Here is a 16348-nt window from a genome sequence, read left to right as displayed (position 1 = left end):
GTTGTTACTTTGACGCGTACCACCTACCTAAATGGTCTCATTGTTGCAGACCGTGTACACCCTTTCATGTACACGGTATTTCCTGACGGCATTGGCCTCTTCCAGCAGGATAATGCACCCTGCCGCAACAGCAAAAACAGCTCTGGATTGGTTTGAGGAACATAACAACCAGTTCAAGGTGTTGGTCTCTAAATTCCAAGTTGGATCCATGGAGGCCCTACCTTGCAACTCACAGGACTTAAAGGGTTTGCTGCTAATGACTTGGTGCCAGATACCACAGCACACCCCCAGAGGTCAAGTGGGGTCCATGCCTCGACGGGTCAGGGCTGTTTTAGGTGGAAAAAAAGGGGACCTACACAATACTAGGCAGGTGGTCATAATGTTGATCGGTGTAAATATACATACACATATATATATTATATATACACATACACATACATACATACTCCCACCAGGAAGCTAGCAACACTCGATATTAAAATCACTGATCAAGAATACTAATAACTGGTGCTACAGATATAGATTGGACCAACCCACTCCAGTGAAATGCATTAGATTCCCTGATTCCATATTTTACAGAAGAATTGTTCTTGGACAGCTCTCAATAAGCACCTACTAGCTGCTCTCAAATCCATTCTCTTCCCCCTGTTTATTGCATGCAGACAACAGCCTGACTGGGAACACTTTACTGAACATTTAATGGGAGCAGAAATAATAATCCCAGTAATAAAAGAAAAACAAAGCAAATGGCTTAACTGAATACAGGGATACACAAAGCTTAATAACAAACACATGAGCTCTGGCCTTTCATAGCCCATAAATACTTTAGTTGCATGTATAAAAAAAAAACCAGAAGCCTGAATATATAATAGGCACCTTTAACCATTTTGTTATGCAGGACGTTTCCAATTGCGGACACATGTTCTAGGTGCCGTATATGCAGCAGAAATTACAAGCATTTTTTTTGCTTTGGTTTGTTGTTAGGAGAATAGCTTGCCACTGTCTGGAATGGTCAACAACTATTATGCAAAGGATTTAACACAAAAAAATGATCTGATCACTTGGTGGGCCTTACGATTTTCAAAGCATCTACTCTAAAACATTCTCAGGAGAGGTGGGCAAGCAAATCTGATGAGGCGGCAAGAACAGAGTCAAAGCCTTCTTGTGTCAGACATAGCCCCCTCTCACACCACCGCACAAGTCTCTACAGACACATGGGGATCACAACGCTATTGTGGGTTAGGAGTCAACACAACATTGACTTACACTCCTTCCCTCTTCAAGGCCGACATGAACCACTCTCAAGCCTACTCAACTCCTTAGGCACTGGAACGGAAAGGTTTTTTCCTTCCTGTGCTACCACCGCCATACTATGACTACACCAACAACAGGAGACAGAAGACACCTGGCGTTTTGTATAAAGCTCCTTCTTTCCTTTGTAACCTGGTACTAGCCAATTTAAAATGTAGGAATCCCAAGGCGAGTCTGTGTGACAGACACAAACACTAAAGGCCTTTTATTTATAGAAGGAAGATTAATTAGCACCAGATCTGTGTTTTGAAGCATTCATTTTCTGGCCCATATGCGGACATCTTAGCCTACTTATAAAAGCACAATCCTTCCTGAAGAAGGACCGGCCAAGTTCTGTGTTTTTCTGGTGGAAAAGATTCTTGCGGACAAACAGTGGTACAAGCCAAGGAAAAAAAATACAGGGGACTGTTTGTTGAAATCTTTCAACCTGCTGGGGTGTTATGAGACACAAATCTGGAACCCAGGCCCTGACTTAATCGTCATATGTGCCAGGGAGCTGCCATCAGACCCAGGAGAAGCTGATTGATGGTTAGCTTCCTTAGGTCGATGCTAAATTCAGATGGAATCTGAGCATCAGATCACAAACCATAAGCAGCAAAAGCATTCAACCCTACATACATATAGAAACTATTTAGATTTGTACCATATATTAGAAATATATGGCCATAAAGTGTAACAGAATCCCCCATAATTATGCCTTAGATAGGTGGTTTTAAATAATACTTGCACTGATTTCTTGATTTGTTGTATGTGCATGTTGGTCATTTCAGCAGCACCCCGGAAAGTGTATATGCTTTTTTAGGGTGTGCATTTCTTGTGCCTATAAGTTGAGTCTATATATAATAAACCCCATAGAAAACAGCATCATATCCTTTAAAGATTGGAACACTGCCCAAGACTAATCATTGTATCCAAGATGTTGACAAAAAAAAAAACTGTACATCAGGAACCAGATGTATCAATTGACACCCATTCTGCAAGGCATCAAACTGAAACGCAAATAACGCTATCTACATATCTCACATTCCTTTGCGTTGAACACATTTTTCATTTTACTCAATAAGGTGGCCTACAGGCCCCTACGTTATGTTTTCCAACTTGAATCAAGCCCATTTGCTAATAATCTTCATATTATCGGATGAGGGGACACTGCCACATCCAAGACTCTCTTCCTTAATATGGTTTCTGACGTTATTAATGACCCCCAAAGCAAACACTCTTGGAGGTTACTTCCCAGATGTAACTTTTTTTGAGACTTCTTAGCCACAGCACTTAGTTACCTTATTTAGAATGGATGTATTAAAATACTTAACAAAATAACAAGAAATTCGGATTTCTGTTAAAACAAGGAAGCATGTCATAGGTCATACAGCTTTAGGTATTTGAATTATACTGAATAATCACCATTAATAATAATCAAGAATCACCAATGGCTACTTTTTTGTATTTGATTACAAAACCTGGAATGGCGCCCAACATTTCAATTTCTAAAACACCTGGACTTAATAAAACAGAGTTGACTTATCTGGAGGCACTGTTCCACTTATCCACAACACTAATTGCTCTCTGTAGCATCTTGTCTAAATAAACCTTACATAGTGTCATTGCATTCTTTCCTCTGAAGGTTTATACAAACAACCCTTCAGAACCAATCACAATTTCTATGACTTTTGGTGACAATCCATTGACAAATAAGTGCCCCTATTAAAAATTAAGAATGAGGCAAAACTATTCACAATGAAATATTTAACAGTACTAGGAATTACGTATTGAAGGACATATTTAGTTATAAGAAGAATTATAAGGTAGAATACATCTCTAGGAATCTCTTGCCATTATACATATTGAAAGATTTAACAGTACTAGGAATTACATACTGAATAACGTATTGAGCTATAAAAGTGTTATAAGGCAGAACACCAACTCTGGTTTGTCTTGCTAGTTTTTTTTTTTTAACTGTTTATCGAGAATATTAAGCACAAAGATACATTCACCCCAGATAGACCATATAACTAAATCACAGTAATACATTTCCCTTAACATAAAAGAAAAATGGATAACATAACAGAGAACAACTGTCTCCATCTGGAAAAAATAACACTGAAGAATGCAACCTCCAATTTTCCATCTGTAAAACAATAATATTAACCCCCCTCGGTATCTCTTAGGTCATGAGGTATGTCATCACTAACTTCTAAATATAGCTATAGGTCCAGACACTGCCCATGTCTCCGATATCAGAAACTTCCATGCAAAGTCATCGGTGGTTTGCCCACCAATATTTGTCGACAGTACTAAGTCTTCAATTCAAATGTGTTTTTAATTTTACTTTGTATGTCAATGCCCAGATTTGCAATAAAAGTTTTCCACTCCTCAAATAATTTCTGAGATTTTTATTCTCTTTGTCAAGCGAGGTATCCAACCAGTCCATTCGAAAGAGGTATAGTAGTATAACTTTGAACAGTGTTAGGGAGGGTCTTGTCTTGCAAGTTTGATATCTCGCCAATCATTTAGCTTCCTCATACTTTATCAATGCTAAAAAATATATAAGATATAGAATTTTCTGTAGAAACAGTAAATTCTTATTTTCCTTGCCTCTTCCCAGTGCAGAGGTTCTGCCTATTCAGGTAGGGGAGGAAATTCTAAAATCTCTAGAACATCCCCCTTACCCTCAGTGAATACAATAAACTAGTTAAGCAAAAAAGGTGAGACAAAAATTGCTACTGGGAAGTGACAAGGAGAAGAGATTCTTAGGCAAGAATCTCCCGGTAGCATAGGAGATTTAAAAAAGCCAAAGAGAGGACTAGGAAATAACAGCCTCCAACACTCTTCTGCATCTTCTGCACAAGAAGTCACTAGTTGATAATGTTTCACAAAGGTGTGCACAGTCTTGCAGATTGCCACTCTGACAATCTGGTCCATGGAGACTCCAGCTGCCTCTGCGACAGCACAAGTGGAATGAGCTCTACGTGACAGGACGTTCTTTGCTGGCGGCCTGGTAAGTCTCTCAAATCACCAGTAAATATCACTCTGCTTTTGAATTCCTAGAAACTGCAAGTCCTTTCCAAGCTTAAATTAACAGGTTAGATGATCTTCTTCAAGAAACCGTTCTCTACAGATAGATCTTCGGACACCTGAGGAGGCCCAGACAGTGAAGCTGGCACTCCTTGTCATTCTCAGGTCTAGGGCAACAAAAAAACGGCTAAACAATGTCCTGCTGATGCTGGAAAGGAGAGAATACCTTGGGTATAATCTCTGCAGGAATAGGCAGAACTACTTTGTCTATAAATAATTATAGATAAGGCTTTAATGTAGAGAATCTCTGTCACCCTTCTGGCTGATGTCAGAGCCACTAGCAGAATAGGCTTCAAAGTAAGTATCTTGAGAAAGACTTCATCCAAAGGCACCAAAGGCGATTAAATCAGACAGGAGCAACGAGAGTTCTCTTGAAAGGTGGAATCCTGCTTACGGCCTGCATGAAAACACCTGATCAAAGGGTGAAGAGACTCATGAAGGTGCTTAGAGCTACAATACGGATCTTCAAAGTAACCGGAGAGAGAGTATATGATCTGTCTATATCTATAGAGATGTAAAATAGCTGAGGGAACACCATGAGAAATGTCTAAAACTCTTGCCCCTCTCCAGAGAGGGGATAGACCGATCCCACACACTCATGATAAAATGCTGGAGAGGCCGCATATGCAGTAGCGCCCAAGACATCACCTGCCTTGTCAAAGTCATAAGTTCCAGAAGCCTCATAAGAAGTCTCAGGTCGCACTTGCGCATCCGTAGAAGTGAATGGATGACCATGGTCAGATTCTGGATCTTATCTTCTGGAAAAAGAATCCTCTAGGAGGTTCTGTCTATTATAACCCTAGGAAGAACGCTACTCTGGCAGGCTGGAGACAGGATTTATGAAAATGCATTATGCAGCCTAGAATCTGAAGAGCCAGGAGGATCTGAGTCAATCTAAATAAGATATAACATTTTTTCCCCTCCTTTCCCAAAAAGGCTTGGAGCTTGGTAAAGATCATTGGAGCAGAGGCAAGTCTGAAAGGAAAGGCCTTGAACTTGAGATGTTGCGTCCCTTCTGAAGTAGGCACTGCCACATGCAGATATGAATCCCAGAGATCCAAAAGTAGCTAGAAAAACAGAGATAATCTCTATGGTGGACTTGATGGATTTAATAGGAAATGACACGGCTCAGAAATCTGAAATCTTTAACTGGACACCAACTTAAGTCTGGTCTAGGGTACTGGATTCAAAACGTGTTTCACTAAAAGTTATTGGATTATACTTTAGAGCTTTTTCCTTTGAATGGATGCAAAGAAATAGTTTTGGGGAGTCCTGTTGAGCTCCAGACCACACCCTTTGGAAATGATCCTAGGAGTCCAACTGTCTGAAGTGACTTGGGGCCCACTCATGCCAAAGCCCGTCTCCTACCGGAGTGCTTCTGTCGCCATGCTTTCATGTAGAGTCTCCCTGCTTCTGAGTAAGCTTACCTCTTCCCCTGGTGGGGCGAATCCTAGAGAATAAAACGGGAAGATGTTCTGGAATCCAGGATGCCTCAAATGGGTTAAGACCAAAACAAAGCAAATGTTTTCTCCTGGGTTAGAAGCGCTGGTCTCCAGTACTACTTTCCCTAGTTTTTCCCCAAACAATTCTTTACACAAGAAAAGAATACTGCATAAGTGATGTTTAGTGGCATTGTCTGCTGATTGAGACTTTAGCTCATAAGGCTCTTCTAGCCACAAAAAGTGGGCCGAGGCACTAGCAACCACATGTTGAGATTCCATGGTTGCATAACAAAGATGATCTGTAGCCCCCTTGAGTTACCTCTTCTCCAGCACCTCCTATGACATATTCTTCCAGTTGCTGCAGCCACATGGATCCGGAAACAGAAGCAGCCACAATACATGGTTTAAAGACTGTGGAGGACGCTTCAAATGCTCTTATCCGCACCTTCCGTTCTTCTGTCCATAGGATCACAGAAATGAGGTCTTCCAGAGGGATAGCCGATCTCCTAGTGGCTCTAGCCACAGTAGTATCGATGTTAGGAGACGCATAGTAATTCCTCAGCATAGAAAAAGAGTCTAGAGGCCCTCCTGGACATTATCAGCCTTTTTCTCTGGTGCTTTCCAGTGATCTGTAATAATAGCTTGTAGAGCTTCATACACCAGGAAGGTCTTTGGATTGTTTAAAGGCCACTGAAAAAATGATCAGCCTTGTTCTGAGCCTTATCTTCCTCCAGCTCCCACAGCTCCATCAATTTGTTAACTTCTTCCACAGGGAAGATAAAGGTTACTTCAGAAATGTCTCCTTCCAAAGACTCAGGATCTTCTAACTGCCACTGTTTCTCAGAACTTGAGGCACTGTTGGAGCCTCAATTGATTCACTGTGATGCCAACTCCAACATTTCTAAGCTTTTGTTGCTTTAATGCTATTTTTCAGCACTTTATTGTAATCCTTGACTTTGACTAATTATACATGTACACATATATATATATATATATATATATACATATATACATATACACACACACACACACACACGTAGTACAGACCTACAGTATTTGAACTGCCAGAAAAAATATCTAAAAAAAAAAAATAAAAAAAAGTGTGTTCGTTTGAGGCTAAGTGAGGTATTTGGAGAAATTAATCAAAATGTAAAACATCTGGAAAGAAGTTTATAAACAGATTAAGCTTTTTTTATTCGCTCTGTCTTTTAAAAGACTGTTTATATAAGCACACCCAATTAAATATGTTTTGTAATTTACTCCACTACAGATAGTTCCGTGACGCTGAAATTCTACGTTTGATATGGTTATAAACAGAATAATTTGGTTAACAAACTAAACACTAATTTCCAGGATCGCCATATAAATTTACAAGTTTAAATCTGGAATAAGAGTCCTAAGGCCCTCACTTTGAAAAGGTAGCACGTGGCACCTACTAGATTGCATAATACAACCCCTTAATGTTTGATGATGTTAAATCAAATCATAACCTGTTAGAGTTACTAATACAGGCACATGGACGGCATATCAACCCAGAGACCAATTGGTACGTGGGTCTAGGATTGTCCTACAGCAGTCAGTGACGCTCTCTCTCAGTTCCGGCCATTATATGGCTTGCACTCTTCTCAAAATTAACTCGCTGGCTTGAACTTGCACCAAAACCTTTCATTACCTTTTGGCACACAAACCCGTAGATTTTTCTCATCTACAACACAGAACTTGAAAATGGACACCACTGGTGTGCAAGGCGTATAAGACTTTGTGTTCAAAGCCCGTGGATTAGACTTCATTAAATTTGTCTGATGAACACTAATATCTTCACCTTAATCCTACCGTCTTCAAGACTCCCAAACTCATGACACCTATTTTAGGCATAATAACCATTTGGGCTTAAGACAGTTGGATATTTTAGGCTGGAAATGAGTATATAATAGTTTTAGTTTATTACTCTCACACAAATACAAAATGGAGTCAGATCCAATATCCACATAAATAATTTTTTTCCGGTTTCTCCCTATATTGAGAACAAATAAGTCTTCATGAAGCTTCCTCATTAAGAATGCCCTTATTAAATGTATCACCCAGCTACAAAAGTATGGCAAATAATATGGAGAAGGAAGTCCTTATCTGAATGAATGCAGTAGGTACCACAGGTGTGCTACACTGCTAGACATCTGGAACCAATAAATAGGAAGGCATTATATTTTAAACCAAGTTATAATCTTTGCTTTTCCTATTATATAAAGTTTAGTAAGACAAATTTTATATTAAAAAATGTAAGAATATTGCATTATTATGTTTTTTTTTTTATTTGTATTGGACCTTATCATATATATATATCTATAATATACACACACACACATTTCAGGTTACACTAACGTTAAGGATCTTAAACTCATTTAATGCCCAATAAACATATATATAAAAATGTAATTGAAACAAATTTGGCAAGATGGTTTATTAAAATAATTCTTTAGATCAGAGCGCCTGTTAGTGGTAAATCATGGGAACAATGCTGGCTTCTCTCGACAGGGGAGAGTCTATGCTGTTGCCGCCGTTGTAACAAACTCACGACGTACTGGGACATCTTAACGGCTTCTTGGCACAGGTTTTAAAGGATGTACTGGTATGCCCTAAGGGGACTGAGCAGGTTAAGGTAACTGCTACCACCGCAGACACATATTGGGCTTCTAATACATAGCTGTATAGAGCATGTTACTTGTTTTTTACCTGTAAACTCTATACTTTAGAAAAGAGATGTGCGTTGAAATCTTTTTGCTAGGAGGTCCAAATGTAATCCAAAACACAAATGTGTACACAGTTCAGGTAGGGTATAAAACATGAAAATACTAGCCTGGAACATATTGCAATAGCTTCATATATGATTTAACTTTATAAATAGTAACCTCTTCACACAACAGACAGATTATTCATATCCAGCACGGTTGAAGGGTAGCACGTTTTCTCCTACTCACTTTGATGTGTTCCAGCACTGCAGTTGCCACATTGGTGTGAAGATCTATAAGCCTCTTCTTTTCCAGGAGTTCGGGAAGGGAGCTGGAAAGAGAAAAATTGGTTTAGAATTACACCCTCGGGGAACGTAGTTTTCTTGTTAACATGCATTGGTATAATCTGTAGCATTAAACTAGATGTTCTCCCCACTACGTTTTGCATTTCAAGAGGGTATATGTAAACCAATGGAAAACCCCATGGGAGAAGCGGACTAAAACCTCCTCTTCTCAGGATCTGCATGTTCATTCCTCCCAATTAAAAGGGGCCGTAATGATCCCCTGTAGGGGTGCCCAAAGTTTAGGTTTGTTTCTCACAATAAATTAGATAAAACTGTGATTTGTTTTCTAAATGCACCAGCACCAGCTATCTTTTTAATAGTTAAAGACTTGCCTCCTTATTTTGTTATAGAACAGTGGGAAGAAATAAATGTATAAAAGGAAGAAAAAGGAAAAGATGTGTCCTATACCATAAAGTCAGAACTCACCTAACCGCGGAGGTTAGCTTGGCAGTGTTGTCCGAGAGCATGCTTATGGCGCCTTCATCCTCTCCTTCCAGGCCCTTAGAAAAACATAAAGATCCGATTATCACGAGGCAACGATGGTTGCGGAATCATGGTTCTGCATACTTCAATTTCTCTTTATCAAACTATGTTATTTTCCTGTGAATGCCAAACAACTGTTAAAAATACTGTGATAAACAGTAAGGGGGGAAACTAAAAAAAATTAAAAAAACAAAACGCTAAGAATAGTAAAATCAAATAGTGGTTCTTCAGATCCTCTAGGACTGAATCTATGCATTGAAAAAATAATGTATAATTATGACTTATCTTCCTTAACATAGTTTAGCCTTTTTTGGCTGCAAGAATCACTGGTATGTCACAAGGTTGTCCACTTAGGAAAGACTAACTTGTCTTCTCTCAAGTCAGGAATTCATTCCCAATGGCGTGGCTGTCTTAGGTAGAGTTTGGAAAAGCACTTTACCATTATTGTTTTAAGGCGTTTGACTTCATCCTCCTGAGCGCGGTAAGATTCGAGCTCTTGCTGCACGGACTCAGCTACCTCTGGGAAAGGGCTGAAGAGGGAGAAGGAGAAGTTAATTATATACTACCAGCTTAAATAATGCCAGGAGGAGGTGAAGATCTCTTCTTGAAGTCACTTCGCTGAGAGAATGGTGGATAAGTAGAACAGTCACCCAGAAGAAATAGTAGAAGTTTATATAGTGAGAAAGTCTATAGCAGGAAAGCGGACAGATTACACGATAGATGTAATAGATTTTAATTAGTTTGATTAATATAAAAAAAATGATTGGTTTAGTCCTAGAGCTGAGTTCTGATCTAACACTGCTGTTATCTGCCAAACCCTCATCCAGAAAGAAAGGGATTATTCATCCACCAACCTGCCCTTGTACTTCTGCCAGAACTTATCTGCCACCGTCAGGTCATAGGATTTCTTATTCTTCTTCTTGGGTCGGGTCCCAGATGGGCTGCCTTCCAATGGTGCCGACTCTTCTAAATTCACGCGATTCAGGTGAAAATCCTGCAATAGTGAAGAAATTCAAGCTATTTGTGCTCCTGTATATACAGGCTCACCAACTGAAGCTCTTCTTGCATCAAGATGATGATGGTGTGTAGCTGACACAAAGTAGAAACTAAAGAACAGAACTCAGAGGCTGGAAGTGCCTTAATACTTTAAGAACGAAAGTAACAGAACCTGTGATCCGTAAGAGTCAGTTGCAGCGGAGCGTAGGACATGTCTAGAAAGGGGTTTAGCTGGCCTTCTTGTAATAACACAATTGTGTGTGTGTGTGTGTTTATATATATATATGACACTGTACAGACTCCCAGATCTAGTGCAAGTTATATGTATGGGGTCCCTGGGGTGAAGCATTTGCAAAGCAGGGTGGGCCAAAGCTCCAAAGCCCAATATTGCAGCAGACTGGACAGTCTGCACTGTGGATAGAAGAGGTTAAGAAGTTCCCCTGTGCTCCCAGGACAAGGAGATGCCCTGAAGATAACCCCTGAGCCAAGTGTGGCATCACCTGCCAAAATGGACAGTGCTGCAAGGTGGTGGACCAACTACATATTCATCCTTAGATCACAGGAAAATCAATAGGTTCTCTCATGCTACACAAACATACACATCGGTAAATGAGCACTGGAGGACAGGTACTACACAATTCAGTGCCTTATTATCCAGATACGGCGGTTTTATGGCATAACGCTAAACTTTCCCTTTTAAAAAATACTCTAACAATCCCTACTTCTTTCTTAGGAGACATAAAAACATTAGGCTCTCCTGAACTATCAAGCATGAGATCCGACACTGAAGGTTACTTATACTATAAGAAATAAGCATTTGAGGCACTTGAGTTTATTAGATCTTATTTATATTTATTTTTCATCTCCAAAAACTGTAGGAAAAATTGCAGGGGACGTTGTTTAAATATTCAAGTATAGATTATGGGCAGGTCCAATGTCGATATTAATTAAAAAAAAAACCTGATTAAGGCTCGGAATGTCGATTTGCTTCATAACTGAAGTATTTGTTTTATACTTAAGTGAAGTCCCGTGAGTACTGTCTACATTGGACCAGGACAACTGACCCGCCAATTATACCTGGCCAATGGAGTGCACATATATTACACCTGTATATTATATATGATAACATTTGGGACACGTATGAAAACAAAGTTTAAATCTCACCAGAACATCATGCACTAGGGCTTGGTAGGTCCATGTATGGTGGAGTGGAGTTGCCAAATCTATGTTTCTGTCCACAAGGACCAACAACGGCCTTTGGAAGCTACATACAAAATTAAGGAAGATTATTACATTTTGGTAGAACCAAACCACAATCAAAGCAGGTAAAGATACAGTATGCCATTTGTTTACATGCATTTTGGCATCCCCCTATTATACAGAAATTGTATCCAATTTTCCCACCATTATGGGGCGTACCTAAACTGCCCGGTCCCGAGGGTGTCCCCTGTGAACAAGCTGTTCCGGGCATCTCGCAGGTTTTCACGCAATTTTTTGTCTAGTTTCTGGAGGGTAAAAGAATGAAAAGTGATACAAGGGAAGAAAGAACATTTTTGCCAGTGTAAACAGACACAAATGAAAGACAACACGGGATGACTGACTTAAAATAGCACTGAACTGGTCACACAATGGCCTCAGACTTTCATGCAGAGATGGTGACATCATAAGTAGCCCAATATGTGGAATACAAGGCCACCATCTCAAGAAGGCAACATCTAAAGCAGTAGCCATAACTTTCCATTACATTAACGTCCAAAACAGGAAAAACAAACTGAAGCCCTCACTGCGTTTCTGCAGTTGGTTTCTATGAGAAATACACATAGGAAAAGCAAAATACTGTTGGGGCAGCTAAAATAACATTTTACTTTAGGGGTTCCTAGGGAGTGGCGTGTCTGTCCGTATATGCAAAGGAAGCATTCTCACCACAGCCACCATCTCTGCAGCATTCCCTCTGGGGCATCGTATTATGGGAACAGCACCTATAGATGAAAAAGTAAAAGCTGATGATGTACCTTAGGCATTTTGGATATATAAGCACACCAAGGAATTTTATGCAAAGCAATTGCTTGTTGTATTCCGATACAGTACAATAAACAGAAAAAGCCTATCTGGCGCACCGGGCAAATGCCGGTGGGCTGCTGGCAGATCGCTCCATGCCCGATCTGCTGCTCAAGTGCTACTGCGTTCAGCCACTTGGAGCATAAAAATTTAGCGTGCGGCCACCCATATCCAGCCGCACTGATGTCATTAGACAACCGCTGGCCAGTCTGTCCCTGGTCCCAGAGAGGGGCTGAAATGTTGAGCTAGAGTAAAACAGAATCCTTTCTGCATCACTAAGGTTCATAAAGCTATAGCAAGGCTAACAGGTAACATTTAGCCAAAAAAAGAAAAAAAAGATCGGCACAGGAATAACAGAATGCACGTACCCAGTGTGACAAAGAAGCAGAAGAGACTGTCTACAATGGTATCCATCACCGTTTCCATCTCTGTGTCCGTGATATCAGGTCTGTTTAGCGCTGTAAAGTTAAACTGTTTTAATTGCCGATTACAAGTAGACGTGAACGTGTACGAGAACAGAACGTACAGAAAAGCATTCATCTAAAAGACCTCATTATTTCCGAGCGCAGAACTATTTTCTTAGCCCACCGCTTTTGTGATTTTAAAAAAAAATATTTTAAACTTTAACCAGTTATCTGTGATATTGTTAGGTGTTCCTTTTTCTATTCTCTCAAACGCTTGGGATAAGGATTAACTAGCTCTCGGTGACAGATCTGGTAGTGGAGATCTAAATCATTAATTATTTCTGCAGCCCAGCCATATATAGCCCTTATATGCTTTTAGGACAGGCTATGTAACTTGATTTACAACACTACCAAGGTACAGTACTTGTCTAAATCATACATCAGTGCCTGTCCCAAACATTTTTATAGCCACCCTTTCTAGCAATGTATATAAACATTCCCACCATCTGATACCGGTGACCAATAGCCAAATTATACATCTCAGAGCCACCTACTTCTGTAAGACACCAGTTCCTTGTTTTGATTGCACAACACAATCATATCATCTTCTAATGTGATGAAATTGAGATACTGGTCAAAAACCTGGAGAAAATGAGAGGGATCTATGATTACCAGTTTGTTTCTATCACACATTTGGGGAGTAAAGACTAGAAAAATCTGCTAAGAAATAGAACATGAGCACAAACTATACAATATGAGGAAGAGAATAGCTAAATCATTTAGTGATTTCCTTTTGGTAACTCTAGCAGGGAAACAATTTGCCTAAAAAAAGACTTATCTGGTTCTCCTGCTTATCTCCAGATGTACTGTCCATTTACGAATTCCAGTACCGCCCCCCCCTCCCCCCCATTAAAAAGCAGGCTCTTTCTTCACCTTGGAGACATGAGACACAGTGTTGGCTGTGAGGGCTGCACTAGCGATGTCCTCTAGTTTGCTGCGGGAAATGGCGGAGATGAAATTTAAATAATAAGATTCATAAAGCTGTGTCCTCAGGTCCTGCAAAACAACAACAAAAGTCCAAGTGAAAGTCTAATAGCAAGTGATGACATTGTACAGGAACTATTGTGCTATGCCGTATTAATTTATATTGATATTGGTGTAATTCAGTTTGTACCCCAGGAACTGTGTGACCCTTCCCTGATGTGGATGAATGAGTTTCACATTCTTACACATGTTTGCGCATGTTTACGAGACTACGTGGTATGAGGATAATAATAATAGGTAAAAAACAAACAAACAACTTAAACAATAAAGCAAAGCAATAAATACCCGGTGGACGTAGGAAGCTGGTTAACACAGGGTCTCTGCCATACTTCTGACCACCTGCTCTGTAACAGTGAATGACCGGCTCACCTGGCAAATCCTGTCCACATTTTCTTCTGTGGGCATCACAAAATACACAGCAGGAACGTCTGGAATGGCATCGCGGTCTGAGTGCAAAAGCCTAGTGAGGACATACAGTTAAACATTATAAGAGCGCTGATGAGATATACAGGAATAACAATAACAATGAACAAGCTTAACGGGTTTTGCTAAAACGTTAGGTCCTTTACGTTAAACAGGGATTTTATTTACACTTATGATGAAATAATTGAATCCAGTACTAGAAACCATATTTATTTAACTTACCTAAACTCATTATCCAGCCCTGATCATCCACTGATACCTGCGCAGAGATCTTGCAGCTATCCAAGTTGCTATACATTCCCTTAATTCTACCTGCATTTTTAGTGTCAACTTGGCAAGAGTTCCAGCTGGAGGACATGTGTTCTCCTGGAGCCCCGCTAGAGATAGCATGTGACATTTCCCCTAAAGCACTAATCATTTTTAGCCTTAAGGAGAGCTTCAGCATCCGGCACCATCCTAATGTTGACTATTAATGGAAGGGCTAGATATCGTTTGATGTGGATGTAGAAGAAGTACTGAAGTGCTTTTATAGGATACCAAAGGCATGTCAATTTGAGCGCACACTTTTAATAACAAAATATATATTTATATATAATGTTAATTTTAAGCTGTAAACAAAGTTCTGTAGGTTGATTTATTCTATGGGGCATATTGCGTTCATGTGAAGGATCTGTCCCATCTAACTAAATACAGAATTTCCAGAATGTGTCATTTATACAATGACAGCACTGGGGTCCCCTGCCCCGCTGTATAAGCCATTGCCATTGCTGAACGAAGGACGTGGTGCTACCGTCCTCTTTGATGTCAGGTGGCAAAACAATTCAACGTCATTTTGATGTCTTCGCGGCCAAAGAGAAGCACACGGGTTTTTGTGGTGAACTCACAAGTGTAAAGTGACTCCCATGTCTCTGAGTTCTTTCACGGAAAGTAGGGGAGAGATGATATCCTGGCCAAATCGATCGTATATAAGGACCTGAAATTTAGATAAAATAGGCTGAATATTTTGGGGAAAAAAACATTTGTAAATCACATTTTTTTTTAAAAAAATATTATCTTCTACACTTATGTGGTTGTAGGGTAAATTTCTGTAAAGAAAAAATGCCACAAAAAAAAAGAAAATTACATCTTAAAAAGCCACTTATTCCTGCTTGTGATACCCACAATTAAGAGCAAGTAAAATAAATGACAAACCAGTAAATTAAGTACATTTGGTAAAGATGACGGCTTTATTGGCGTATAATGGATTGCAAGCTTTGAAGACTATCTACGTCTCTTCCTTAAGCATTTTGAAGAAGAGACTTAGATGGTCTCAAAAGATTGCAATTTATTATAAGCCAGTTACCCAATAAAGGTACCATCTTTACCGAATTTGCTTTCTTTCTATGGCTAACACAAACACGGTACAACTCGCTACCTTAACCAACAGGTTAAAATAAACACAAGCAAACGCCATCCTCGAGAGCAGCATCATAATAAATGCTGCATTGTAGGGTTAAATCATCCTAAAGTTTTGAAGTTTTACTCGAAAGCCTTGTTATATTATCGCACAAGAAATAACCGGCGGCTTTTACCTTCCATACTGGCTCTCCTGCGTTGCTCTTTATAACGGGGACATTGAAATTCAACATACGCCTCAAAGCAACTGCAAAGACATCCATAATACGGGTTATTTAACAACTAATCTGCTTGTTTATCAGCAACCAGGATAGATCTATTAAACACAAGGTATTGTGAGCACCGCTATAATCAGTCTGTATTACATAATACACGCCATGGGGGTTTATAGATAAAAAGTTATTCTGATGTGTGTCCTTCTTCCAGTCCCCAATACCCCCACATCCTGTCTGTCTGTCTGTCACTCTCCATCTCCAGTCCCCGATACCCCCATCCTGTCTGTCTGTCACTCTCCATCTCCAGTCCCCAATACCCCCACCCTGTCTGTCTGTCTGTCACTCTCCATCTCCAGTCCCCGATACCCCCATCCTGTCTGTCTGTCACTCTCCATCTCCAGTCCCATTCCTTATGTTAATTATCCTGTCACA

General features: G+C 39.9%; 1 protein-coding gene across 1 annotated transcript in view; it reads right to left on the bottom strand.

Moving 5' to 3' along the window:
• Positions 1-16348, bottom strand: part of SCFD1 (sec1 family domain containing 1) — a 33977-nt gene that overhangs the window by 17263 nt on the left and 366 nt on the right. The window contains exons 2-14 of the mRNA XM_053474902.1: positions 15878-15948; positions 15191-15279; positions 14253-14343; positions 13773-13895; positions 13394-13481; positions 12804-12893; positions 12301-12356; positions 11797-11882; positions 11542-11641; positions 10236-10375; positions 9821-9911; positions 9325-9398; positions 8804-8885 (exon numbers count right to left, since the gene is read on the bottom strand). Coding sequence (XP_053330877.1) covers positions 8804-8885; positions 9325-9398; positions 9821-9911; positions 10236-10375; positions 11542-11641; positions 11797-11882; positions 12301-12356; positions 12804-12893; positions 13394-13481; positions 13773-13895; positions 14253-14343; positions 15191-15279; positions 15878-15948 — 1181 coding nt within the window. The remainder of the gene's footprint in view (positions 1-8803; positions 8886-9324; positions 9399-9820; positions 9912-10235; positions 10376-11541; positions 11642-11796; positions 11883-12300; positions 12357-12803; positions 12894-13393; positions 13482-13772; positions 13896-14252; positions 14344-15190; positions 15280-15877; positions 15949-16348) is intronic.

Source organism: Spea bombifrons, chromosome 9 (assembly GCF_027358695.1).
Source record: "Spea bombifrons isolate aSpeBom1 chromosome 9, aSpeBom1.2.pri, whole genome shotgun sequence".
Classification (NCBI taxonomy): domain Eukaryota; kingdom Metazoa; phylum Chordata; class Amphibia; order Anura; family Pelobatidae; genus Spea; species Spea bombifrons.
The sequence above is the reverse complement of the archived record's forward strand: the minus strand, read 5'-3'. Positions and strand labels throughout refer to the sequence as shown.